Source organism: Eriocheir sinensis, unplaced genomic scaffold (assembly GCF_024679095.1).
Source record: "Eriocheir sinensis breed Jianghai 21 unplaced genomic scaffold, ASM2467909v1 Scaffold320, whole genome shotgun sequence".
In the NCBI taxonomy this organism is placed as follows: Eukaryota; Metazoa; Arthropoda; class Malacostraca; order Decapoda; family Varunidae; genus Eriocheir; species Eriocheir sinensis.
This window is the reverse complement of record NW_026111633.1, coordinates 271,390-299,247: the sequence shown is the minus strand read 5'-3', so window position 1 is coordinate 299,247 and position 27,858 is coordinate 271,390. Positions and strand designations below refer to the sequence as shown.

The 27,858-nt window shown below is 43.5% G+C and overlaps 1 protein-coding gene and 1 long non-coding RNA gene across 2 annotated transcripts; both read right to left on the bottom strand.

Moving 5' to 3' along the window:
* Nucleotides 1–11,348: 11,348 nt before the first annotated feature.
* LOC126991691 (myb-related transcription factor, partner of profilin-like) lies at nt 11,349–18,053 on the bottom strand. Its single transcript, XM_050850402.1, has 4 exons — nt 17,265–18,053; nt 15,611–15,745; nt 14,479–14,846; nt 11,349–11,764 (listed from the first exon to the last, which is right to left on the bottom strand). Exons 1-3 carry the CDS (start codon nt 17,542–17,544, stop codon nt 14,497–14,499), a joined length of 765 nt encoding a protein of 254 aa, XP_050706359.1. The 5' UTR covers nt 17,545–18,053; the 3' UTR covers nt 11,349–11,764; nt 14,479–14,496.
* Nucleotides 18,054–18,947: 894 nt separating this feature from the next.
* On the bottom strand, nt 18,948–22,317 carry LOC126991693 (uncharacterized). The gene is made up of 4 exons (XR_007745759.1): nt 22,145–22,317; nt 20,689–20,826; nt 19,844–19,940; nt 18,948–19,519 (listed from the first exon to the last, which is right to left on the bottom strand). It is a non-coding gene; the product is annotated as an uncharacterized LOC126991693 (long non-coding RNA).
* Nucleotides 22,318–27,858: the final 5,541 nt, after the last annotated feature.

Here is a 27,858-nt window from a genome sequence, read left to right as displayed (position 1 = left end):
GACGGGGGATAGTCCAGTCCCTTAGGGGAAGGATTGTGCACATTGGTGCAAAAGCATGAAAATTGGCACACTTATAGTTTAAGACCTGCGGAATTAAAATCTGCCGGGCGCCAGAACCAAAATTCAATGAGGTCGCCATATTTGGCAAAACAAAATGGCCGCGGCCGAACACATAATTTTTCCATTTCCAGTGAACAGAATGAACAGAAAGTCACAAATTTCTAAAAAAAAAAAAAAAAACCCATTCCTACGATTGTTCACATCAAAAAGTGTAAATTTGGCATTGGATTTACTTTGAAATTGACAGAGATAATCATTTTGGAAAATCCAAGATGGCCACCGCATGAAATTGAATGTTGCATACTTTTGACGTTTTGAGGCAGATGATAGTGCAAAAATGGGTTTCACGGTTTTTTAAATATCAAGGTTTGCATATTCTAACTCATATTTTGTCTGAAGGACCAAGTTAACATATATTAGCAATGAAAAATAAACCTCGAGCTTAGTCAAAACTTTCTTTTATTGTTGCAGCATGATGGAGGCCATCAACTGGGACCTGTGCTGTCTCTGTCAAGGAAAAAAGGATGACCGACTCCAAACTCCAAAGAATGAAGGTCTTACTTCTCTAGAGAGAGACCTGAATGGATTTAAGTCCATTGGTGTTGTTCCGTCCGGAATGAAAGTGTCATGGGCCCAGCTTGATGGAGGCCAAGGTATTGCATCAACACTGAAATCTCACAATGCCAAATATCACAAAGTGTGCAGAAGCTACTGCAGTTCTTCTCGCTTGCATCGAGTCACTGAAAGGGAGGATTCAGGGGACCAAGTTTCACCTAAGAAGCTCCGTTCCTGCTCCACACCAAGTTCTGCTGATAAGTCTCCCTGTTGTGTAGTATGCGAGGGACAGGACTGTCATAATCTGCATAAGGTTGCCACTGATAATGTGGACAGTAACCTGAAGAGTTGGGCCAAGACAACCAAGAACTTCCAGCTTCTGGGCAGGCTGATTGCTCAGGCAGCAGATGCTCACGCTGCTGACACATACTACCATCTCCAGTGCTACACCCAACTGCGAAACTCGGCCCAAGCCAAGAAACGAAGACATCTGCAGGTCCCTTGGAGCCTCACTTCAATTCTATTGCCATCGCAGAAATTGTGGCTTTGGTTGAGGACTCTGAGGATTCAGTCTTCAAGGTGTCTGCACTGCGGCAGTTCTACGGAACAGTGATGGAAGACCAGGGAACTCCTTGTTCTGATACTCGCGAACCACATTCCACTCGATTCAAGGAGTATCTTCTGAAGCTCCTTCCTGAGTGGACAGACTTCTCTCAAGGCAAGGAAGTCTACATCTCCAGCAACCAGAAGGTTGGACATCTGCTATCTGATGCTCACAAGTCTCAGGCAGTTAGTCAGGATGATGCATTGCTGTTGATGCGTGCAGCAGTTGTCCTCCGGAAATGTTGCCTCCAAAGACAAGAACCTTTCACTGGTTCATTTGGCCCTGATTCTCTAACATCTCCTGTCCCTGGACAGTTGAGAAGCTTCATTAACATCCTTCTCCAGGGTCCCTCGATCTTGCATAAACATAACAATGATGAGCTGCAGGGGCAGGTACATGGCAGAGCAAGAGTTGCAAGTGCCATTGCCCAGCAGATCATTTACAACACTTGCAGTGGTTCACACCATACCACAACGTCTGCCAATATACGTCACAACAAAGACCGTGAAACTCCCTTTCCTCTGTACCTGGGTCTAAAACTACATGGCGAGGGCAGACAGAAAAGCAGATCAGCAATGCCAATGCTTTTGGCATGTCTGTGTCCTACAAACGTGTCATGGAGGTCAAGCGCTCCATGGCACAAGCTGTAGTCAAACAGTTCGTCAGTGATGGAGTTGTGCTTCCACCAACATACGCAAAGATGTGTTTGTGACATTTGACGTGGACAACTTGGACAGCAAAACCAAGGTAACTTCTCCCAAGACGAGTTCCACGGCACTGCTATCAGTGTAACAAACCACCTGTCTAGGGACAACCTCGGTGTCGAAAGACCTTGTGTCCAAATTGACCCTGCAGACACTTCTTTGCCACAGCTACCTGACTCTTACTTAGTAGTTCAGCCAGCAGAGTTAACAAGAAATGATTTGTTTGTACCAAGTTCACCAGATCTTGATTGCCGGCCATCTCACAATCAGTTACACGGAGCAAAGTCAAGTATGAATCTTGGATGGCACACGTCTCCACACAGCTGAACCATGACACCTTGGCAGAAGGTGAAGTCATCACCTGGTCAGGCTATAATGCCAGGCTCATGAGTGACGACTCTGTAAAGCCCAGGGCAGTCGTAGGTGTTCTGCCACTTTTTCCCAATAAAGCAGCATCACCTTCTATGATGAAGCACGCCATGCATCTAGCAATCCAAGACACAGCGTTCCTCAACTCTGGGCAAACCCCTGTGCTTGGTGGTGACCAACCGCTGTATGCCATTGCCAAACAGCTCCAGTGGTCCTACCCAGAGACACTGGGTGAGGATAAGCTAGTCATGATGATGGGCGCATTGCACATAGAGGACAAGATGCAACAGATGGTTGGCAAGTTGCTGCGGGACTCTGGGTGGAGCAACATCCTTTCTCAGGCCCAGATACTCACATCTGGCCGGGCCCAGTCTGCGCTGGACGAGCATCACATTAAGCGTACCCGCTATGCTCACCAGGTCTCTCTCATGGGTCTCTATCTCCTCAGAGAGAAGGCTTACTCCAACTACTGCTCCAGTGTTCAAGGTCCTCCAGAGCCTCTAGAGATGTGGCAGCAAAGGTCTAAGACTGGAAACCCAATGTTTATGTTCTGGTCCACTGTCATGGACCTGGAGCTTCTCATGTGTCGTTTTGTGCGGTCTCTCCGTGAGGGAGACTTCCCGTTGTATGTCCAGGTCTGTGATGAACTCTGCTCCTGGTTCCATGTGATGGACCACACCAACTATGCTCGCTGGCTCCCAGTTCATGTCCGCGATATGGTCCAGTTACCAAGGAAGCACCCACAGGTATATCAGCAGTTTCTCAAGGGGAACTTTGTTGTCCAGAGATCATCTCACAAGTTCAGCCTCATGGCTAAGGACCAATCCATGAGCAGTCAAACAAGGCCCTACAGATGCATGGTGGTGCAGCTGGTCTGTATGAAAGCCCGAGGCCCTCACTCTGTTCATGCTAGCGGGTCCCGACTGCAGTCGATGCATTGACGAGTTTGAGGCATTGCTGGACACACCAAACTCAAGCACTGCACATCATGAAAAGGCAGCTGCTTTGCAGACCAAGTACAGGAAAGATGTGCTGTCATTCACTGAGACAGCTGAACAGCTGGGTAATCCATTCAACGATGGCAAAGACCTTCTGGCTCTTCATACTCAAGAGGTAATGGGAGACGAAATTGTTTCATCTCTTTCTCACCTGCATGAGCTAGGCAAAGACTTACATGCTAAATTTGTTGTGCAGATTCTAGACCAAACAGTCTTGCCTATAACAAACACTCTGAAACGTCAGAAGGTCCTAACATTTGACAATCGTCCAGTCAAAACCAAAAAGGGAAGCAAAGTGGGCACTGCTCAGAGAAATGCCTCCCTCATAACCCAGCTGTTTCTGTCCTTGCAATCTCGACCTGATGCAGACATGAAAGACTTCTTTCGATATGAGAATCAAAAAGATCCACCAAGCCTCTCAGATCAAGGGTCATTACGACCTACAAACAAGGCAGACATTCTAGAGTGCTTGGAGGCACCAACTGGTCGCTCAGCTGCGGCTAAAACAGCTACAGTTGTTGTATTTGACATGGCCGCTGTTGTACATATGGTTCGGCCTACCAAAGCCCATACCTTCCTTGACTACGTACCACAGCATCTGGTTCCATTTCTGAAAGCACATGTGAGCCAGTCTACCACACGAATCGATGCAGTGTGGGACACCTATCCAGAGGTAAACCTGAAAACTCTGACACATCAGCGTCGTGGTCTAGGCCAGCGCACCAGGATAGGGGACGGGCGCACTCGCATTCCAAAGCAGGACTGGAATACTGCGTTCCTAACAAACATTGACAACAAGAGGGAACTGTTCACCTTCTTGAGTGCTCAACTTGTAAAGCAGGACCTGGGTGGGAGGCTTGTCCTAAGTACTGCCATGGAGAATGTTCTCTCCAACAAACGTCACAACGTGTCTGGCCTTCAGCCTTGCAACCACAGTGAAGCTGACACCAGGATAATGCTGCACCTTGCCCACGCCTCACAACAGGGTCACAAGGTTGCTTTGGTCCGTACAGTGGACAGTGATGTTGTCATTATGGCAATCCACTTCTTTGCTTCATTTGGTCTCTCTGAGTTGTGGATCTGCCTTGGCAGTGGGAAGAAGACACGTGACATTCCCATCCACACTCTGTCTGCACAGCTAGGACCATCAAGATGCAGTGCTCTCCCACTATTCCACGCAGTGACAGGCTGTGACACTGTCTCACAATTCTTGGGATGTGACAAAAAGACAGCCTGGTCAGCCTGGCAGAATACCTCGGGAATGACAGAGACTCTGGTAGCCCTCACTAGAGACCCGCATGAGCTCAGCCTTGAATCTCAACACATGCACAAGCTAGAACGCTTTGTCGTAGTCATGTACAGCAAGAGCTGTGGCCTGGAAGGAGTCAATGAAGCAAGGCATAAACTGTTCACCAGCGGGAAGAAGAAATTGGAAGACTTGCCACCAACACAAGCAGCTCTGTATCAACACATCCTCAGAGCGCTGCTGCAGACCTGCTTCTTCTGGAGGCAAGCGACATCAGTCCAACTGGACACCCCTGATTTCCAAGACTGGGGCTGGCAGAAGACCAGCACTGGTGAATGGCTGCCATTCTGGACAACTCTTGAGGACAGCAGCAAAGCCTGTTCCGTCCTATTGCGATGTGGCTGTGAAGTGTCTTGCACAGGGAATTGCAAGTGTTCAAGGGCGACCGTACATTGCACAGTTCTCTGCAAATGTGAAGGTGGATGTGTCAACAATGCAAGCACATGAACAATTACTGATATAATTTATGTATCATGCTTCAATTATAGATTGATTGATTTATTGTATTGATTTATTGGTGAGCCCAGCTCTTTCATAATGCACATATTATATATGTATCATGCTTGATTGATTTATTGTCCAATGAATGATTCATTAGAGTGTTCCACTTTTCCATTGGGTGTAACGAACCTGTCACAACCAGGCATAAGGTTTTCTCAGTATGATTGCACTTTATATATATATATATATATATATATATATATATATATATATATATATATATATATATATATATATATATATATATATATATATATATATATATATATATATATATATATATATATATATATATATTTCATTTCATATAGTGTTAAGATTATGTATGATTGTATGTTCTGCATATTGTACCTACTTTTATCAAAGCCATGCACACTGCATCGTGTAGACTGCACAGTCTCATTAAGTGACGTCAATTTTGGAAGTTGTCTTTGTAAATTTGACTGTCGGCCATATTGAATTTTAAATATGCCTACATCTGCAACAAATACTAGAAAGTCCACACCAGATGTGAAGTCCTTGGGGTCAGAAACCATAGGAAAGTAGAAGTTTTTTGGCAGCTGTGCGACTTTCAACTGCATGAGTGTGCAAAACTCTTTTCCCGTATGGCAGCCATTTTGAATTGTCCAATATGGCGGCGCCACTGAGAATTGGCTTTGGCGCCCGGCAGATTTGGATTCAGCATATCAAAATCTACAAGTGTGCCTAATTTCATGCTTTTGCACAAATTTGCACAACTCATCCTTGAAATCCCCCTAAGGGACTGGACTAGGAGCCGAGTGTGCAGGGGAGGGAAGTGAATCAAGTGTAATTGTTAGTGTTGGTGTGTTGTGGTGACAAGTGAGTATGTATTTGTTTTCTGAATGAGTCTATTGTACCGCAGTCTAAAATCTGTTGAGGGAGGCTGTTCCAGTCATGTATGGTGCGTGGAAAGTATGGGTGCTTGTATGCGTCAGTGTTAGTGTGATATGTTTGGTATTTATGGATGTGTGTGTTACGAGTATGTTGACTGTTTGCGTTGTGTAGGTATGTTTGTGGGTCAATGTCAATGTTAGTGTTTGTGGTCTTGTACATAAGTGTAAGTATGTGTGCTTGTCTGCGTATATGAAGAGGTTCCATGTTTATCTGTTGTTTGATCCGTGTTGTGATGCCAGGCGTTCGAGTGTAATTGTTTGTAATGAACCTTGCCGCCTTGGTGTTGATTTGTTCTAACCTATTAATGTTTCTGTGTGTGTAAGGATCCCACACTGTGGAGCAGTATTCCAGTGTTGGTCTCACAAGTGTGTCATAAGCTATGTGTTTAATGTCAGGTGTGTAGTTATGTAAATTCCTCCTCAGGAACCCCAGTGTTCTGTTGGCTGTGGCACTGATATGGTCTATGTGAGTGTTGAATTTCAAGTTAGTTGAGAGATGGATACCAAGGTACTTGTGTGTGTAAACTGATTCTGAATCTGAATTGTGGAGAGTGTAAGTGTGATGGATGGGGTTGTTCGCTCTGGTGAATCTTATAGTTTGCATTTGTCTGGTCGGAAATGCATCTGGCTGGTGCGCTCCCACCGCGGGAGGGCGTCCAAGTCGTTTTGTAGTAGTCTGCAGTCGTCAGTAGTCTTTATTGCTCTAAACAGTAAACTATCATCGGCAAATAGTCTAGTGGAAGAGTTAGGCGATGACAGTGGAAGATCGTTAATGTACAGAAGGAAAAGAAGGGGGCCTAGAACGGTGCCTTGTGGGACACCTGAAGAAACAGGGACAGTGTCAGATGAAGATCCGTCAAGAAGAACACGTTGAGTTAGGTTAGTAAGAAATGCAGTGATCCAATGAAGAATAGGTCCTGAAATACCGTAGTATTTCAATTTTAATGTCAGTTTTTTGTGCGGGATTTTGTCGAAGGCTTAGGCAAAATCTAAAACAATAGTGTCAACTTGTTTAATGCCATGTCGGTCAAGTAGCCTCGTCATGTCGTGATATGTAGTAATGAGTTGTGATTCACATGAGCGTTTAGGTCGAAAGCCGTGTTGTGAATCAGTAAGGATGTTGTTTGCGTCAAGGTGATTCATTATGTGTTTGTGTATTATCTGTTCGAAAATTTTACATGGAATCGATGTTAGTGAGACGGGGCGATAATTGGCTGGGTCAGTCCGGTCACCTGTCTTGAATAAAGGATTAATGTTTGCCAAAAGCCAGTCAGAGGGTAATGAGGTGGATGATAGTGATTGGGTGAATATGGCTTGAAGGATGGGGGCAAGGATGGGGGCAAAGGATTTAAGGATGAAGGCGGGGATGTTGTCGGGGCCAGTGGATTTGGTTGTGTCGAGTCCTTCCAGTAATTTCTGTATTCCGTTAATCGTAATGTCAAGGAGAGCTATCGGAAGGAAGGGACTATGTGGCATGTTTGGTGTCAGGTTGTGTTCTTGTGTGTGTGTGTGTGTGTGTGTGTGTGTGTGTGTGTGTGTGTTTACAGCAAAGGAGGCAACTCAAAGGCACAAAAAAAAACAGTGAAAAAAAAGCCCCCTCCTTGGTGCTCCTAAAAAGATTACAGAGTGACCAAAAGAGAGGTCAATTCCGGGAGGAGAGGTGTCCTGATACCCTCCTCTTGAAAGAGTTCAAGTCGTAGGCAGGAGGAAATACAGATGAAGGAAGATTGTTCCAGAGTTTACAAGTGTAAGGTGATGAAAGAATGAAGATGCTGGTTAACTTTTGCATGAGGGGTTTGGACAGTATAGGGATGAGCATGAGTAGCAAGTCGTGTGCAGCGGGGCCACGGGAAGAGGGGAGGCATGCAGTTAGCAAGTTCAGCAGAGCTGTCAGCATGAAAATATCGATAGAAGATAGAAAGAGAGGCAACATTGCGGCGGAATTTAAGAGGTAGAAGACTTTCAGTAAGAGCAGGAGAGCTGTGTGAATAATTATAACCAAAAAGCTGAATTAATCCTGAGAAAGTATTTTGTGAGTTATTCTATAACTAATTCTATATTTGAGCTCAATGTAATGAAACCCATTTCTATAGATACCACATAATCTATCAAACATTAAGCATTTTACTAAGCACTTTTATAACAGAATCTTAGTAAAAATACATTTACAATAACTCTGCAAACCATCCCCCAGCTGCCACACCTCCGCCTCAACACACCTGGGGCCGGATTCATCAAACCATTTACCAGACCTCTGTTTGGTAAGTTTCGCGGTATCTCCGCCCACCCGGTAAATCGGTATTCATCAACCACTTACCGCACCTCTGGTAAGGCCAAAAGTTACCACGGCTCCGAGCACCCGTAACTGAGTTACCGGAGGCGTGGTAAGTGGGTAAATACTGCCGCCTCAGGTTTATTTTCCCGTGTGACTGCTTGTATCGGCGGTTCCTGAACATGACAATGCAATTGCGATAATCTCGGTAGTTGCAGGAGTATGAAAACGTATAATAGTGACGGAAATAAGTGGAGAGAGACGTGGAAAAGACGAAGTGAGTGACACGTAGCCGCATCGGCGATGAGTTATCCTCAGTTTTCACTCTCTACTTATCGTGTTCCATGGTTTTATACGCAAATATTCGACTGACATGCTTAGTAGTGAATGGAAGTGACAAACATGAGTGAGTACAGCCGTGTAAATACCGCTGAGTAAATCAAAATGAACTGCACATTAGCGGGTCAGCTGGCAGCTTTGCACGAATCAAAAGTGGTGGGGTTTTTTACTTAAATTTCCATGATTTTGATCTGCAACGTTAAAGACTCAAAGCAAATAGTTAGCATATGAAAAGAAATGCAGTTCATAAGACTTGTGGGAAGAGTGCACTTGGAACTCTGTTGATGAAGAGTAATCAGTCAAATCATGGGACTATTCTTATTACCTGTTGTTGTTTAGCAGTATGTCTCATAGTCATATTCATTGATTATTGTAATTGTGTTTTGAAATATTTAGATGTCTAGCTGGACATAATTAGTGTCAGAGGAGATACCATGATCATGAAGGCAGATTTTCCAGCTATAATTATAATCAGCACCTCAAGCCTCACATTATTCTCGGCCACCCTTGGACTTTGGTTGTTCAGATGTTAGTCGACATAGCTCTACATACTGAGTTCTTCCTTGCGTGTAAACAAATATTAACAAATGTGTGGAAATCATTCACTTCATTTACACATCCAATATTTCCAATAGATTAATAAAATAATGGTCAAAGCACATGAGTGATGTATTATTTATTGAAATTTTTTTTAGGGGGGGGAGTGTTCTGTGTCCCTCTAACAAATGTTATTGATATGCTGGTAAAATGATATTTAACAAAGTAATAATGGAGGGAGAATTTGGAATGCAGGGGCCAAGGGGTAAAGTAATGCTGGTGATAATTATATTTTCAGCTGTTAGTTTTATCGGATAATATTAGGTTAGTTTGGGTTTTCAGGACTCCTAACCCAAGCAAAATATAATGCACTGTGGTGTTTGTCACCTATGGACTATGTTGATTTTGCCAAGTTGGAAACAATTTTGTAAAACATTTTACCAGAATGTCAGTAGGAATTAGGGAGCAAGAGACCTGTTGCTTGACAAGCTACCGTGACATTTCATCCGAAGAAATGGAGACACCGTTTTAGATCTGGATGGAACGTTTGATAATAAATAGTTATTTACTTTGGTTCTATATAATTATATTAGCTGATCACTGGACTTTTTTAAGTAACTGGAACAAAAAGAATCCAATTCTAGCATATGAGATTATTACCCTATATAAATTATTTTTTTGAAGGTGAAATGGCGCTGCTCTGGGCACTGGAACATGACAGGCTACGACGGGAAAGAGTTTTCAGAGACCGTCTCAATCCTTTAGAGGTCAGCGATGATCTCCTCCTACACTATTATCGGCTGCCCCGCCATGAAATCCTTCAGCTGTGTGAGGAGATTGGACCACATATCCACAGGCCCACAAGTAGGACAAGAGCAATTCCAATCCACACACACATCTTGGTTGCCCTGCGTTTTTATGCCAGTGGGACATTTCAGAATGTGGTGGGTGATGTAGCTGGTATCAGTCAGTCATCAATATCAAGAATATTGAATGATGTTACTGAGGCTTTGTTGAACAAAGCAAAACGAGAAATAAATATGCCCCAAAATCTGCAGGAGCTCATGCTTATCAAGCAAGATTTTTATGGCCTCAGTGGATTCCCTTCTGTCATAGGGGCAATAGACTGCACTCGTATACCCATCAAAGCACCTGCAAATGCAGTTGTTTATCTGAACAGAAAGAGGAAGTACAGCCTTAATGTACAAGTTGTGGCAGACTCAAAGATGAGGATCATCAGCTTCTGTGCAAGCTTTCCGGAGTGTTCATGACTCCTACATATGGAGTCAAAGTGTTCTTAGCCAGCAGTTTGTGGAGGGCCAGTACGGAGACTCACTACTTCTTGGTAACCTTTGCTGTATTTTGTAAAATTTAGCAGCTGTAAGAAAAACAGCATAAGTTAATGTGCCTCCATGGTGCTGTGGTTTGTATGACCATTCAAAGCTAATAGCATATGCTCCCAACTTAACCTGTATGTTAATGTTTGGCTTTGTTATCTTCTTGACTTGTCAGATGCATTATCCTGGTTATCCTTTCGAGGGATTAATATGGATGAGTATTTACAAAAAGGTTATGGAAATGCTGTCAATTCACAGTCACAGCATGTATTCTGACCCTTTAGAACAATTTTGCTATTTACCAACTGCTTTCCAACTTCCACACTCATGCTTGTCCAGAATCTAATAACTTTCCCCAATGTTAAGCCCTTTTAAACTTTGTTTTTTGTAATGCTTACAAAATTCATTTATATACATAAGTGCCTCTGAAGTGTATTTACTAGCAAATATAATTTTTATGCGGTAAATAGGACAACCTGTTTCATTAGGGAAAAATAAAGAACAAACAACAAGGAATGGACTGGGTGTCATAAGAATAAAAGACAGGGTAGTATATGTTCTATTTTTATAAAATGGCCACTCATATTTTTTAGAGCAATGGAAATGTAGTTAAGGAATGGAAAGAGACAAAGAGTAAGGAACATTATGAAATGTATACTGCATAATAGGGCAGACAAGGCCCTGTATATATATCATTTGGGAGGATAAAAGAACTGGCAGAGATGATACAGAAAGCCCAACCTCAAGGAAGCTGATTAAGTAAGAGAGGAGATGAAGTTTCCAGTTGAGATTTTGAGTTAAGGATAGACCGAGGATGTTTATTGTAGGTGACAGCTGAGTGTTATTGAAAAATGGGGGATAAGTGTTTGGAAGATTGTGTCAAGTTGACAGGTTAAAAAATTGAGTTTTAGAGGCGTTGAAGGGCTTGGCTTAATTGGAAGTGATAGTAAGGTATGAAGTTGAGCATTCTGCAGCCTCCATCCTGGAATCGTGTAGTTTCTGTTGGGAAGGTCTTTTGTAGTCTGAAGGATTGGAACGGTCACCCGTCTTAAGCACAGGCTGCATGTTGGCATACTTCCAGTAGGAAGTAAAACTTAGATGTTAAAAGACAGTGGTGCTGGACGGAGTGGTTGGCCATGTTGGTGGTGCTGGGTGTGGAGGTCTGCTGGATGGTCCTAAGGGAGGGGCTGAGGAGGCATCTGTGGAGGGATCCTTTAAGGTGCAGTGGCTGTTCATCCTCGCTTTTGGGCTGGACGATAAATGGGTACCTGAGGAAGATTGGGGAAGGTAAACTGATGTAGACTGGATGTCACCCTAGCACAGTGCCTTGGAAGTAATGGGATCTTTTTCACCGCAGGCTCAATGTGCTGTAAATGAACTTTGAGGCCACACGCAGCTACAGCGTGTGGTCACATTATGAATAATAGTGTCTTAATACTACCCTCTTGAAAGAGCTTAAGTAGTAGACAGGAAGATATACAAACAGGAAAAGGCTGTTCCAGAATTCACCAGCTTAAGGGATGAAAGCATTAAGGAGCTGGTTAACTTTCCCTTAACAAAAACAACCACTGCAAAGATGATGTTAGATGAAAAATTAGTTTATATTCTGATCCTTGCAGGTGATTCTGGTTATCCTCTAGAGCCCTTCCTAATGACACCAGTGAGCCAACCAACAACTGATGCTCATCGTGCCTATAACCGCAGCCACTCTAGGACACGTGTTGTGGTGGAACAGACTTTTGGGGTATTAAAATCTCGGTTCCGTTGCTTGCATGGGTCAGGTGGCAGCCTTCAGTATGACCCAGTCAAGTGTGCCAAAATTGCAATTGCATGTATGCTATTGCATAATATTTGTGTCAGTAGAAGAATTCAATTAAATGAGCCTTTAGTACAAGAGATTGAAAACATGGAAAATGATGCCTACAGAGGAAATGAAGTCACAGGACAGGCTCGACGAAGGGGTCTGATTGACAATGTCTTTTCATAGACAGTGTTGTTGGTTGGAATGTGCATGTATGCTATTGCATAATATTTGTGTCAGTAGAAGAATTCAATTAATTGAACCTTTACTAGAGATTGAAAACATGGAAAATGATGCCTACAGAGGAAATGAAGACACAGGGCAGGCTCGACGAAGGGGTTTGATTGATATCTCTTTTCATAGACAGTGTTGTTGGTTGGTTCCTGTGTCTTCATTTCCCTGTAGGCATCATTTTCCATGTTTTCAATCTCTTTTACTAAAGGCTCATTTAATTGAATTCTTCTACTGACACAAATGTTATGCAATATCATACATGCATACTTTGTCTTTGCATAACTTGTTTGGTGATGGTATGTAAGGTACTAATATGCAGGTATCATGTATACTGAGGTGTATGTAATATATGGTGCAACTGCTGCTCTGTTTAGTGTCACAATGCTTGGACAAGGTCAGGTTGTTTAGGGTGGAGACAGCGTGATGTATGTTGCTGATGACAACACCACCGCCCTGACAGCCACCAGTGACAGCGTGATGTATGTTGCTGATGACAACACCACCGCCCTGACAGCCACCAGTGACAGCGTGATGTATGTTGCTGATGACAACACCACCGCCCTGACAGCCACCAGTGAGAGAGAAGAACAAACCGGGAGACTGAGGTGGCAGGGTTTCTGTTTTGGGTGCTCAGGATTTGTGGTGACTCCTCACTCATGTCACTGAAACTGTATATACATGTAAGTTTGTATATTATAATTCTAACCTACATGTACCTAAAAGACAGTTAAAAATATATTATACAAACTTGCATGTATATACATCTCAGTGAAAAGTGTGAGTCGCCACAAAGCCCAAGCACTTAAAACAGAAGCCCTGCCATCTCAAGACACCCGGTTTGTTCTTCTCTCTCGCTGGCGGCTCTCAGGGCGGTGGTGTCGTCATCAGCAACATTTCTCATGCTGTCTCCACCCTGAACAACCTCCTGGCTTGTTTTGCTCTGAAGGTGGTGGCGTTGCTGTCAGCAATGTTCCTCATGCTGTCTCCACCCTAAACAACCTGACCTCAACTAAACATTCTGACACTATATAGAACAGCAATTGCACCATACATTCTGCACACACACACACACACACACACACACACACACACACACAGATATAGATATAGATAGATAGATAGATAGATAGATAGATAGATTATAGATGATACCTGTACATTAGGGCAACACCTAGACTTAATTTACACCTCGCCTGAGTCTTCTGTCTCTTGTACCCACGGCTTGGCACCTTTGGCGTTTCTATGTATTTTTTTGTAATGTTTTTCATTTTAACATTTCTTCTAAGTCACGTTAAATTATACAAACTACAAATTCATACCACTGCGATTTTCGGATGATTGGACTTTTACTGTATTGGTGTCTTTTTGCATACGTATGTGTGCAAAATAATTGCTGCATTAACAAAAGGAAAGACTTTTTTATTCAAAAGGAATATTAATACTTGAGAAATGGAAGGGCAGACACTTTGACTGATTGATTTAGATTGTTTTTATACCTATAGTCCATTCACTTCAGCTGTGAATCCACAATGGCTGGAAATATTGATAAAAAAATAAAGTATATATTATCATTAAATGTTGTTCTCTGACTTCTACTCACCGTAATTATTAACAATTGAGGATGGAAAATTGTGTTAATAGTTGTGGAATCACTGCTTATTCCAATGTTATCAACAAAATAAACTTATCTATATCAGATGAGCTAAGTAAAGGAATACTAATATTTCTTGATTATAGAATAGTGTTTTGGAGTCAAAATTGTCAGATACCCTCCCTGCCAACAGCCAGTCAGCAGTGTCTTAATATACTAAGGTAAGATCTAGGGATCCGCCTTAACAGAATGGATTACGGTATGGTATAATTCATGTTATGCTACAAAGGCAAAATAAAAAAAAGGTTAATTATGTTTTGTTTCTAACTAAAGAAACCCATTTAATAAAAACCTACCTAATTGGACCTGTCACCTTATTTTGACAAGGTAACTGCAATTTTTTCCAAGGCTGCAGCTACCTTGTCCATAGTACCACTCAGCCTCCTCACTTCAAGAAGGATATCTTCTTGAATTTCCACCATTTTTGGCCCAACTGGTGGATCAACCCTCTTGTGTCTTCTGGTGGAAGCGTGAGGTGCCGCTCCTACATCAGGGGGAGATTGAGTTTCTGGGGCACGGTGGACAGGTGCCAATTCAGGGGCTAGCTGGTGAGTAGGAGTAGGGCGGGGATGGTGAGGAGGGGGCTGTGATGGGCCTTGCAGAAGTGCGGGTGTCATAGAATCCTCCGAAAGGAAGATTCTACACACTTCTGTGTCTGCAGCAGCTGTACGTAAAAAATCATTATGATAAGAGTAATTCAACATGGTATGATATCTTATTTTGTGCTTTGATTATGAGTAGCGAGGAATTTTAGGAAAACCTAAACAAATATGTCTGCTCAACTTAAGATATATATGTTCAGACCACACAGACTATGCAGAATGGTGGTCTCTCCTTAAACAATTGAAACTATGTAAAGCTTTGCAATTTCTGCCTTAGCAAACATGAAGGTGAAAAGGTCAAGTTGATTTTAAATCAGTTGTGTTGCACTGAACCACTGAAGGTGGAAGTTTATTTCATAATTAAGTTTCTCTGGAAATCAAGAGTTAGTGGGCAAAGCAATAAAATAACATAACATATACCAAATAAAACAAATGAATGTGTAAAAAAATCAAGATAAACAACAAAAGTTATGGGAAATTGAACCCATGCCTTTAGAGCAACTGATGAGTGGGGTCACTTTTCCTTAATACGGAGTCCACAGTGTGAGGCTGGGGTGTTACGGCAAGTGCCGCAGAAGTGGCCCTGGCATAGTGACTTTTAGCTCATCACTGGCTCAGTTGGGTTGCTGCCCTGCTGACTACTATTATGAAGGCCTGAGTTCAATTCCCAGCACTTAATGACAAACATTTCAAGATTTTTCACTACATTATTGAATTTTTTTATGGTGAAATATATCAAGTTAGTGGCACTTGTCATAAAGACTAATGTCACGTAGGTTACCAAATACAAAGATTACCATGAAGTACATTTCATAACATAATTTACCTGCAGACACAGAAGGTGTTGGACGAGGATCTGATTCTAAACCAGATCCCACACCCGCTACAACTGCAGGGTCCAGCACCTGCGCCATGGCCTCCTCAGCATCGGTGAGGGTGTCTGTTTGGACAGAGCCGCCACCTGTACAATTTTGTAAAAAATTAGTACATGGCAATGCAGTTATGCTTAAACTTATTCTGAATCATTACCCGAATAACTGCCCCAACACTGTTATACCTGTCTTTGCCAAAATAGACAGCTATTTCCACCAAAGTGCCCGCAAAAGTGGCCCCTGGCATAGTGACGGCACTAACGTATCACTGCTAAAATATTAACTTATTACCTCTTTATGCATTATTCTAATATTTGAAAAACAATAATTAGTGATATAAACAGTTATCTGTGTTTGTTAACATATAAACCCTATAAGTTAGATGTTTTTAATAGAGGGATGAGGGACTGCAAAAACAGCGATGAAAACCATCATGACCCATGATAGAATTAATGTCTAGGGAAGATAGTCTTTGCCTTACCACTTCAAAGGAAATAGTTATGTTAGTGACAGAAGAGTCAGACAGTTGATAGGAGAAAGGGGTATTTAATTCATGAGTAATATAAACAAGAAAACTTTCTAGTGAATGTCTGCCATTACTCACATTCAGCGGTTGCATAACCTTTAGCTAGTCTAAGAGGACCCACAGAATGAGTGCTAAGTTTTTTATTCTAATATAATGATTAAAGGATTTTGGGGAATTTTTCATCTTATTGATGAGGGATATATCAAGGGCCAACTGAAAATACAAAAAGTAGTTTCAGTACCTGTCCTTAAGGTACTTGAAATGTTCCAAGGCAAGGACGACTTGTTGAGAGCTTCAGTCTAGATAATGTGGCATAACACAGCTGTTGCAGATTTCATAATCAAGCACTGTCATGCCATAAGAAGCTAATTATGTTGAATTTACCACTATACCATTCATATTTAGCCAATTAGAGCTAACTTCCCTACTGACTGGTCTGGAAATATTACTGGAAGATTAGCAGACAGTGACCAAATTTGGGAAAACTGCCCAATATATCTAGGTACATCTCCTACTCTAGCCCCATCCAAATCCAGTAAGTTACAAGATGAAACATGGTCGTAGCAGAGATCCACCAGTGAAGACCCTAAGAAGTGAAGCAGTCCACAAATTGTTCATGAAGTGGAGTATTTTCTTACTGACAGGTGTTCTCTCTGGTACCAAGGAATTAGAGGTAAAGTCACCCATGATGGCTACTTCTATTGAAGGACATAAAGAATATAAAAAAACACATTAAATTTGAGTTATCAGAAAAGCTACAAAGAGGAAAATATACTATTATTATATACATATTAAATTCAATGAAATGTATAACACAAACATTATTGCAGTTAACTTCAACAAAGTTAATAAGTTTGTTAACACCGAGACACTCCAATATGCCTCCCAATGTTGCCAGGAACACCAGAACGAGCTTTGTTGTATAGCATAATATACAAATGAATCAGGAACATCAGATAATAAAAGTTAATAAGGTAATAAGGAACCAAATTTCAAAAATGTGAAATCTATTACAGGCTGGAGAACTGTTCCTCCATGACTGTTCACTGCTTTTTAGAACACTACAGAAGATATATTCTCACCTGTGCTAGTCGCCTCACGTCTTAATTCTCCCAACTTCTTCTTAGTGTGGCGCTTGAAGTCGGAGAACTTCATGCGCACCTCCTCCACGCTGCGCCCAACTCCACTCACGGCGTTGACCTCCTCCACCACAGCTTCCCAAGCTCGTTGCTTGGCTGCAGCGGTGACGCAAGAGGACAGAGGCCCTGTGATGGTTTCCCATCTTTGCCTCACCCCTGTGATGAGGGCTAAAATTTCCTCGTTTGAGAAATTGGGCCGCCTTCTTTTCACAGCTGACGCCATGTTTTGAAAGTGAGGCGCGCTTCTGGCGTTAGCGTCGCCGAACCTTCATCATTATTATCCATATGCAACAGAATGCTCACCAAATGACGGAAACTATGGAGGTAACATACAGAAACGTGCAGAATATTGTATAAGCGATTATATTTTTATTTCAAAGATAAATATACAAGTAATGTGCTTTCATTCATAAAAAAACACATCTTATTGAGGGATTACAACGCTAATTATTTGTTTTAAGGCAGTATTTACCTCTGTACAATACACATGTCTTGATTTTGAAGTCTGTGCATTAGTAAGCAAACGACACGTGAAAGCCCAAATACATTATGAAAGGTCGCACGTGATTGGCTATCCAGCCCAACCAATCGTTGCTAGGGTGCGAGTTACCGGAGCGTTACCATGCCGTTGATGAATCCCGTGGTTGAAAGATGCCGCAGCTCTGGTAGCGCTCCGGTAAATGCGAGAGATACCAGAGGCGTGGTTGGTAAGATTGATGAATCCGGGCCCTGGGCCATAGCTGGGCGTTATCGCGATACTTTATTGCTGATAACAAAATCGGGTTATCGGCCATCCGCTACTTATTTAAATGTATATCGATATCTTCATTACTTTTGTAAGCAAACTAGCGATAATCGCTACTTTTTCCGCCTCTCAGAAGAAAAAAAAACGTTGTCTCCTCCCTACTGCGCATGCATGGCCCGGGCGCCCGGTGTTGTATGAAAAAAATTTCGGGGTATGAAATATCTTCGGTGAAGAGATTTCATATTTAGATCATTAACATTAAAACACTAGGTTATTTTTTATGTTACTCAAAAATCAATATATCAAAGAGAAAAATCATTTAACTTTGCCCAAAAAATGATTATTCACTGCCTCAAATTTGATATTCCATATTCGTTTGTGAGCATGCCATGGTATTGAAGGCACCTGGTGTTGTGTTATTTGGTGTCCCATCATCAAAAGCTGGCACTTTTGTTTACAAACACTAGTCTCTCGTGAACTACACATGTTCAGACCAGTAAGTGTAGCCCTGTACAGTCTCACAAAGCTTTTTAACACATTAAGAGTTGCTGGAAGGCTGAATCAGACATACAGTACCACCATCCTCGCTCTTTCTAGGACGACACTCTGTACATATAAATACAACTCGTACAGAGTGTCGTTCTAGAAACAGCGAGATGGTGGTACTATGTCTGATTCACAACAATTACGGTTAAAAAGCTTTGTGAGACTGTAAATCTACGCTTGCTGGTCTGAGCATGCGCAGTTCACGAGAGACCAGTGTTTGCAAACAAAAGCAGCTTATGAATGTGGGACGCCAAATAACACAACACCAATTCAGGCGTTTCCAGTATTACCGTCCTTAGCTACGTGTCAACGTGTGGTTTTCAGGTTTTGTAAGTTTTCTAAAATACAGATAATAAAAATTTGAATTCATCTATGTTTTTTATTTGAAATATCAATATAGAATCGTTTTCGCCTATCGGACTTATCGCTAGCTAGTATCGGAATTGTGGATTAATATCGGGTATCGGTTATCGCCTATATTTGTATTTCCAGTTAACGAATATCGGTTATTACCGATAAGGTTTTCCATTATCAGTTATCGGTTATCGGGAATAAGGTTTTCTGTTATCGTGCCCAGCTATGACCTGGGCACACTTTTACACAATTAGTCACATTTTTTTTGAGTTATAGAAAAAAAAATGGAAGGCACAATATTTTGTTAGGCTTTGTCTGAAGACCTTGCAAAATGCTTGGTCTGAAATTCAAATACAGGAAAATCACTTTGAATAGAAATCAAAAGGAAATGAAACAAGTCACTTCTGAAGACATTCCAAAAATTACAAACAGGGAAGGGATGCCTGATGGTGCCTTACCTCTGGTGGCTCCATGGGCCCTGGGGGAGGGATCCTGGCCGGGGTGGAGGAGGCGCCAGGGTCTGGTGCTGGCTCTCAAGATTACCCTCATCAACCTGCATGACGGCACCAGTTCAGTCTGTGCCTCTGGGTACAAATTGCATCTTTTGCCACTTTAATCCTACCAAAGCCTAACACTAGAGCTTCAAAATCTACCAACACTCAACCTATAAAAATAAATCCATAAAAATGTCCATGGTGAATCACAAGGTTACGGCTGATGCAACACACCTTCACACAGGACAAAATGACATCTTTTCTAGCTCTGAAACAACTTGAAGGAGATGTTTTCTTTTTAAAGTATTTGAATAATTCATTTTTGGGTGAGTGTTAATAATGAATGAATCTGAATGAAATATAATACAGCACATCTTCATCACCTTCTGGTCCTGAGTGGGTTCACCAGCTGTACTGTCACACAGGGGTGCTCAGAGGAGGCTCCAGCCCTTCACCAACTGGTTCATAATCGTGTATAGCCTGTTCCAACACACAGTGACTCAGACACACAGGAAAACACATGTAAGCCTCATTTAACATCAATATTTAAGTCCATATGCAATTTCAATGACTATCTTTTAGAGTGAGGTACAAAGTATGTTCTACAATACACCTCTGGAAAGGTCACAGTGATTCTTTAATGATGCTAAATGACAGCTTGATGCACAAACACCAACAATGACATCGGGCAAACAAGACAAAACATGGATACCACACTAACTCACACACCCAGAGAAGCAACACATGAGCAGACGTGTCTTTAATTTGTTGAGTTACCAGTGATCAGAGGTGACTGATGTGTTGTAGAGTGTGTCTAGGAAAGCCTGAAGGGACTTGTGAAGGCCTCAGTGCTGATGTATGCACAACTCTGGGTGACCATGTTTGCCGTGGTGCCGAGGGAAGGAGAAGGACTGTAAGCTGCTGCAGGGACAGGCTTTGTCAATGGAGCCAGATAGAAATAACAAATTCAATGCAAATAAAAGCAATGGATAGAAAAGGCAGGAAAAAGGTGCTTGAAGGATATAAAAAAAAAAGATCTGTATATTAATGCACCGAGGTGGCCTGGACAGGGAAATAAACCAGTCCAAATCTTAAAATTAATGTAAAGACAAGTTTGACAGAGTGAGACACACAGACAGAACCCTGTGAGTGCAACTCATTTCCTGTTTACCACAACCAGGAATATAAACAAGTATACACACACACACACACACACACACACACACACCTCATTGATGTCAGCATCCCTGTACTCCTTGGCAGGCTCCAGGGAGTCCTCCTCCAGGGGTGGTCCTGCGTGAAGGAGGGAGCCTGGGAGAGGTGTCTCGTCAAGCTTTGAAGCAATCCCAAAAACGTGAGCATTCCCCTGTTTGAGACAGGGAATCAGTGACCTCCATGAGACGCTGAACACTACGGACATGCTTAAGCTGAGTCGAGACACTGTACGTGTCGTTAATTTTGCCAATTTTTATGAAACTGATTTGATGCATGACCATCATATAAGTTTTGCATATATACACTTACATCCACTATGCTGTTCAAGTGGCTTTGTTCAATATATACAAATGTTTATCTAAAATAATAATATAAGAAACTGTTGTGCTGGAAATGTCTTCAGCCAGACACAATGATCATTTTGTAAACTGAGAGCCAGCTGGTGCACATACATCATACATGACACACACACACACACACACACAAAGACATAAATAAACATAGCTTCCCGCAAAGAAATATAGAGGTTTGGAACAGACTAAGTGAGGATGTAGTATTGGCGAGAAGTGTGCAAAGCTTTAAGGAAAAGTTGAATAAATGTAGATACGGATATGGGACCACACCAGTGTAAAGCCCAGCCCTGTAAAACTACAACAAGGTAAATACAACAACTAACTAAATACACACACACACACACACACACACACACACACACACACATTTTTTTCACAACAATTTGACTCAATCAATATTCATGATTTCACTATAATGCTTGCTCAAGGGAATGCAAATTTGTCGAGTTCTTCAAACAATAAATTTCTAAGCGCATTCTACATTAATCTCACTATGTTACTGTTAGATATATTATTTAAAAAAAAAAAAGACTTTTTAGAGGCATGAGCGACGGCCGAAGAGAAAGGAATGCATGAGACTGGTGTCTATTAATGGTTAAGGTGGTGAGGAAAAGAGGAAAGTAATGATTGAAAATTTTGTAAATGGTAGAGTGGATGTGTTGGGAGTGACTGAAACACATAGTTGAGGAACTGGTGTGAGTGATGGCAGGGGAGGGTGTGCCTGGGGGGTTGTATGGACGGGGATGGATGAGAAGTATGGAGGCAGGAGTAAGGAAGTGTGATGTCTGAAAGAGTGTGGAGACTGATTATGGTTGGAAGGGATCAAGAATTGTGTGGCTGAAAGGAAAAGTAGGTTTAGAAAAGTATGCATGGGTGTGTATTTATGCACCAGTAAATGTGAGGAGTAAAAAAGGACTGAGAGAAAGGGAAGCTTTTTGGGAGGAAGTGAATGCATGTTTGAACAGTTTTGAGAAAGAAAGGAAACTTATTATGATGGGAGATATGAATGTGTGATGAATGTGTGATGGATGTGGTGGGAAAATGGGGGAGGCTCGTGGTTCAAAGTGCCTTTTCTCTGAGGTCCAGGCCAGTCTGGGAAGGCTGCGTGGCACTGACCTGAGGGTGTCACAGGCTGACCTGAGGGTGTGGAGCCTGGCTGGGGCTGCCTTGCGGCTGGTGTGGGGGAGTGTAGCCGTGGCAGGAAGTGTTCTGGTGTGTGGGGCGCCGCGCCTGGCCAGCGTGGGGCTGAGGGTGTCACACGCGGCCTGATTGTTTACATGTAGATCCTGATGATGATGATGATGATGTTCTTGCCTTTGTCTTTGCAACGGCATCTCCGATACTTCTTCAAAGATTTGTCGCCTAGTATCACTAGGGGACAACGGGCCCTTGTCCGAAGACGGCGGCCGTCAGGAGGGAAAACATTGCTCCCTCCTTGCACGGGGGAGCACCGGCCATTGCTAGAGGCAGGACGTGCCGACAGACCGACTCTATTGGCGATCGAAATCGATCTAGCCGAGCAAGTCTGCCTGTCGACGAGGACTGGCGTACGCAAGGACACCCCAAAAGGCTACTACTGCCATATCTCAAAACCACAATGAGTTTGGTCCATTAGCCTAATATTGTAGAAATACTTGAAGTAAACGAGTTTTATCTTAAGTAGTATAAATTGATTGATTGTTCATTGTTGCGTTTAACAACAAAGGAGAAGGGAGGAACATGCCATCCCAGGCATTGCATCGTGTGATTATTAGCCTCTTCCATTTAGTAGCAGTAGTAGTCGGTCGGGAGTTTTGCCTTTGTAACGGCACTCCCTGACGTGTCTACTGTCTGGGTCTATTGTTTTCCTTTTTCTTGCATTCTTTTTTCTCTTATTGTCCAAAACTTGTGTACTGTTGTTTTCGTTTGTTCGGTGTGTTCATTTTCAAATAAAAATGTTCCAATGTTGCAGCCTCACGCACTTTGCTCTTTCCTCTGCACAGGCCGGGCACCAGAGCAGGAAGTGTCGCAGGTCTTCGTGTTCAGCTTCACACATGTCACACTTGGTTTCCTCTTGCCGGTGTCTGTTTCTGTCTTTTAGTTGCATGTTGTTTGTCCTGCATCTGAATAGCACTTCTGAGGCTTGGTTGTTGTTGTATACCTCCTCTTGTCCTCCCAACTCCTGTCTCCATTTTCTATATATCTTAAGGCTTGCTTTCTCATTCATTTGCCTCTTCCACTCTCTTGTATCCAGCTCTCTCATTCTCTGCTTTATACTCTCCTTTGTCTCATTCCTCACACTCACACTCAGTCCCTCAGTTGCTCTCAGTTCATTCAACAAATCTTTCACCCACCTACTTTGTCTCTTCTCTATCATCTCCTCTCCCACCCTTCTCACCAAATCGTTTCCTTCCACAAGAACATACCTTAAGTACTTCCACTGTCCCTCCCTTATCCTGTTTTTAACACTGGAGCTTCCTATCTCCCCCCTGAGTGCTGCTTCCTGTGCATACATTGGTGCCCTCAAAATCTTCCTGTACACCTCATTCTCTATCCTCTGCAACTTTTTTATGTCTGTCTTTGTGATGTTTATTATATTTACCCCGTACAGGATGGATGGCAGTGCAACATTTTTCCAATAAGTCTTTCCTTTTAACATTCTTGAACAGCTCTTTTCAATTCCTTTGTATGTCATATTTGCTAGCCTTCTCGCTTTCCTGAACATTTCTTCCTTTTGCATTTGAAAACAGTTCCTCTTGTCATTGACTATTATTCCTAAATATTTAATTCTATCCCCAACACTAATGCCCCCTATACTTTCTGGTTTGTTTTCCATATTAAAAATGATAATATTGCTTTTCTGCTTATTTACTTCTCGTCCATATTCTTTAGCTATAGTCTCCATCTTCTCTATCATCTGTACTGCTTCCCCTACACTATTTGCCAAAAGCATGCCATCATCTGCAAAGAAGAGAGGTAATCCTCAATGCCTCATCTTTGTACCCACATTCTAGCTCCACTAGCTCCTGAATTATTTTAAAAGTAATCATCTTCAACAGTGTAGTTGAGGCAGTACATCCCTGTCTAATCCCACTGGTCACTTCTATTTCTATCTCCCCCTCTTCTTTATCGTATTATAAGCCATTTCGCCGCCCAAGAACACATATTTGACAAGGCTTTCGTAGGAGTTTGGGTCATTTCTTCATTTAACTCTGATTTTCGTATGTGTATTTTTACATTACTGATACAATTTTATGCTAGTGTGATGCAGAATTTTCTCAGCAAGATGATGGTGGTCTCAGTTTTTCTTGAAGATGAATGTTGGGGTCGGGAAACAGGGTGGCGGTGAGGTGTGTGAGGCCGTCGGTTTTGGATGAACTGCGCACACCCACGGGCCCACGCCGGCTGCTCTCATATCATTATATATTCTCTTGTAGTTTTGAACAGAAAAAAAAGAGCACCATCATCATCCTCTCTTTATTTTCCATTTGGTGTATGTTCATTTTATGTGTCTTTGACTTTGATCTTTAAGGTTTCAACTTCAGAGACAGCAGTACTTATGTTGTGTGGACTCACATTAACTGAACTAATTATAAAAAACAACAATCCAGAAGATCAGAATATAGCTGGATATCGTAGACCTTAATCACCTCAATTTTGTCCATCTTAATTCAGCAATCTTTTAGCCCAGCACCTCATTGACTTGCCTAACAGATCAGAGCACTCATTGAACGTACGCGCTGGACACTTCCATTCACTCCCGTCGCAACAAATGCCATTCTTGAAAGGACTTGATCATTTTCGCAACTCTTTAAACTGATTGACTGACTAACTGACGATGTGGGTAAGTGAATGAGACAAGGAAGAGGAGGCGAGGATGGAGAAAATGACAACGAGAACAAGGAAAGTGAAAAATGATAGCAGAGAGAGAGAGAGAAACCATACTAATATTTAGCGAGGGGCTGAACCTTGGCCATGATAAGATTAGGCTGAAACTAAGCTCCTTAGAATATTATTGCTCAGTGCATAAGCGTTGATAGGAATGGAGGAGGAGGAGGGTGGGAGGAGGAGGAGGAGGAGGAGAAGGACGAAGGAAGAGGAGGAAGAGGAGAAGAAAGACATGGACTATGAGGTAGAGAAGGCAAAGCAGGAGGAAGCGAAGCAGGAGGAAGAGGAGAAGGAAGAGAACTGGTGGGGGCTGTAAAGGGAAGATTTAGACGAGATGGAGACCGACTGGACAGAAGCATGAATTTTTGTGCCTGTAACCTTTAGACCACCTACTTCTGATCTGAGACCGGTGCCCTGAAATGTATCCGGTGGAACACCCTTTTTTTCCCACATATATTCGCGGCATGTTTATCGAAAACGTACACGGTGAAATCATACTGATAACGTTGCCTGAGGTAGATGCAACGACTATAACATCTTTATTGTAGCCTCTTCACATTGTTTAGGTTCTGTAATATAAAAAGGAGACTATCCCCGTGGACTGTACGCACTCAGCGTGTGACGAGCTGCGGCGTGGGGGACGTGATGGACTGCGCCTCCACTTACGTGTGTTCTTATTCCAGTCTGGACGTGTTATTCATAACATTTCCGATGCTCAATAGAGTAACCCGAACACACGGAGGCATAAACACTATGAAATGTATGTCCTTTATATGCTTCACAGAGCACGCCTACTCCTCATGCTTATTAACCCTTTTCATATGCATATGTTGCTACAGAGATGAATGAATACATGAATGAATGTGCTAACCAAATCCAGTTTTAACTTGTTTTATAGTTACGTTTCATATACGCACGTTGTTAGACAGAAAGAAAGGGAAGTCTCACACCACTGTTCTCCGGCACTCTGTGCTCCTTCTTGCATAATGTCATTGTGTGTCCTCTGAAGTTGTTTGCACTTCACTTTTGTACATTGCGCGTGCTGGCAGAACTGTGAGTGAAGATGTGCCGGTCTGCTGGATGTTTGCACTTCACTTTTGTACATTGCGCGTGCTGGCAGAACTGTGAGTGAAGATGTGCCGGTCTGCAGGATGTTTGCACTTCACTTCTGTACATTGCGCGTGGTGGCAGAACTGTGAGTGAAGATGTGCCGGTCTGCTGGATGTTTCCACTTCACTTTTGTACATTGCGCGTGCTGGCAGAACTGTGAGTGAAGATGTGCCGGTCTGCAGGATGTTTCCACTTCACTTTTGTACATTGCGCGTGCTGGCAGAACTGTGAGTGAAGATGTGCCGGTCTGCAGGATGTTTGCACTTCACTTGTGTACATTGCTCGTGGTGGCAGAACTGTGATTGAAGATGTGCCGGTCTGCTGGATGTTTGCACTTCATTTCTGTACATTGCGCGTGCTGGCAGAACTGTGAGTGAAGATGTGCCGGTCTGCAGGATGTTTCCACTTCACTTTTGTACATTGCGCGTGCTGGCAGAGCTGGAGACGTGCCGGTCTGCTGGACGTTTGTTTTTGTATAGTATATATGACCGGTGATGTGTGGGAGATGTGGAAGCACTCCAGCTATTGTAGTTTCGTTGATGTGGCAACGCCCCGCGCGAACATGATAAGAGACGAGTGATCATAGCGGCGGCGAGTGCACGATGGTTCGGGAGAGGCGAGGCTGAGCCTTTTGGGCGAGTGCAGAGTGCAGACGCTGCTGTGTTTCCGAGGAGTGCGAGACTGAGACTGTTCAGACGCTGCGGTGTTCCCGAGGTGCGAGACTGAGATTGTTTGGGCCAGAACAGAGGAGCGATGCAGAGTGTGTTGGAAGGAGGATACCGAGGACACGAGATGCCAGGGCGGAGAGGAGGAGCTTCATGGACGCAACAGAGGAGCTACGCCACGCACTCCGGGCGGCACTCTGCAGCGGTGAGCGTGGAAAGCCTCCAGGGCAACTCTGGCATCACACTCCTCGCCGCTCCGCCCTCTGCTGCCCCTGAAGGCGTGCTCCAGGGCCAGGAAGGCGTGGGCAAAGGAGGGAGCCCTTGCGTGGCCCTAGTTAGAGGAAGCCTCCAGGACCACGCTGGCCCATGCTCCTCGCCCCTTCGCCTTCTGTTGGCCTGAAGGCGTGGGCAAGGAGGAGCCCTTGCGTGGCCCTAGTTAGAGAAGCCTCCAGGACCACGCTGGCCCATGCTCCTCGCCACGTCGCCTTCTGTTGGCCTGAAGGCGTGGGCAAAGGAGGGAGCCCTTGACGTGGCCCTAAGGGCGGCTGCCTCACGCCCCTTACTGCTCGCCGCCGCTGCCGCCCTGCCGCTAATCCTCGCGGCCAATGGGTGACCACCAGATGGCCGTTGCCATGATTGCCGCGGAGCCCAACATGAGCAGGGCGGGGCGGGCGTATTGCCACGCCACCCCCAGCCTCTCCAGGAAGCCGCCACCCGCCTTCCCCGGGCCTCCGGCAGGCCCCCGCCCGGCGCCCTGCTCGGCGTCCTCCTCCAAAGTCTCCCAGCCACTGCCATCCGAGGACTCGCCACTTTCATCCTCCTCGTCCGCTCCTTCAGTGTCCGCCTCCCAGCCACTGTCGTCGTCGGCTGTGTCTCCGTCAGCCTCGTCGCTCTTTTCTTCAGTCTCCTCGTGTTTAACTTCATCGCGCGCCTCCCAGCGACTCTTGTCGTCGGCTGTGTCTCCGTCAGCCTTGTAACTCTTTTCTTCAGTCGTCTTGTGTTTTTCTTCATCGCGCGCCTCCCAGCGACTCTCCTCATCGCTGTCTTTCTGCTGTTCGGCATTGCCAGGGTCTTGGGCGCCCGGTTCCAGCCCTGGGTCAATATACATCCTGTACCGTTGCCGCTTGGGTGGGGCAGCGGGCTTGATAACGTCAAACGGCCACACTGCTGTCGCCTCCGACAGTGGCC

Coding starts and splice junctions, on each gene's coding strand:
- LOC126991691 (XM_050850402.1), bottom strand. CDS start 17,544: ATGGCGTCAGCTGTGAAAAGAAGGCGGCCCAATTTCTCAAACGAGGAA. Junction 15,746..17,264: donor ACGTGAGGCGACTAGCACAG/GTGAGAATATAT, acceptor AAAATTGTACAG/GTGGCGGCTCTGTCCAAACA. Junction 14,847..15,610: donor AACACCTTCTGTGTCTGCAG/GTAAATTATGTT, acceptor TTTTACGTACAG/CTGCTGCAGACACAGAAGTG.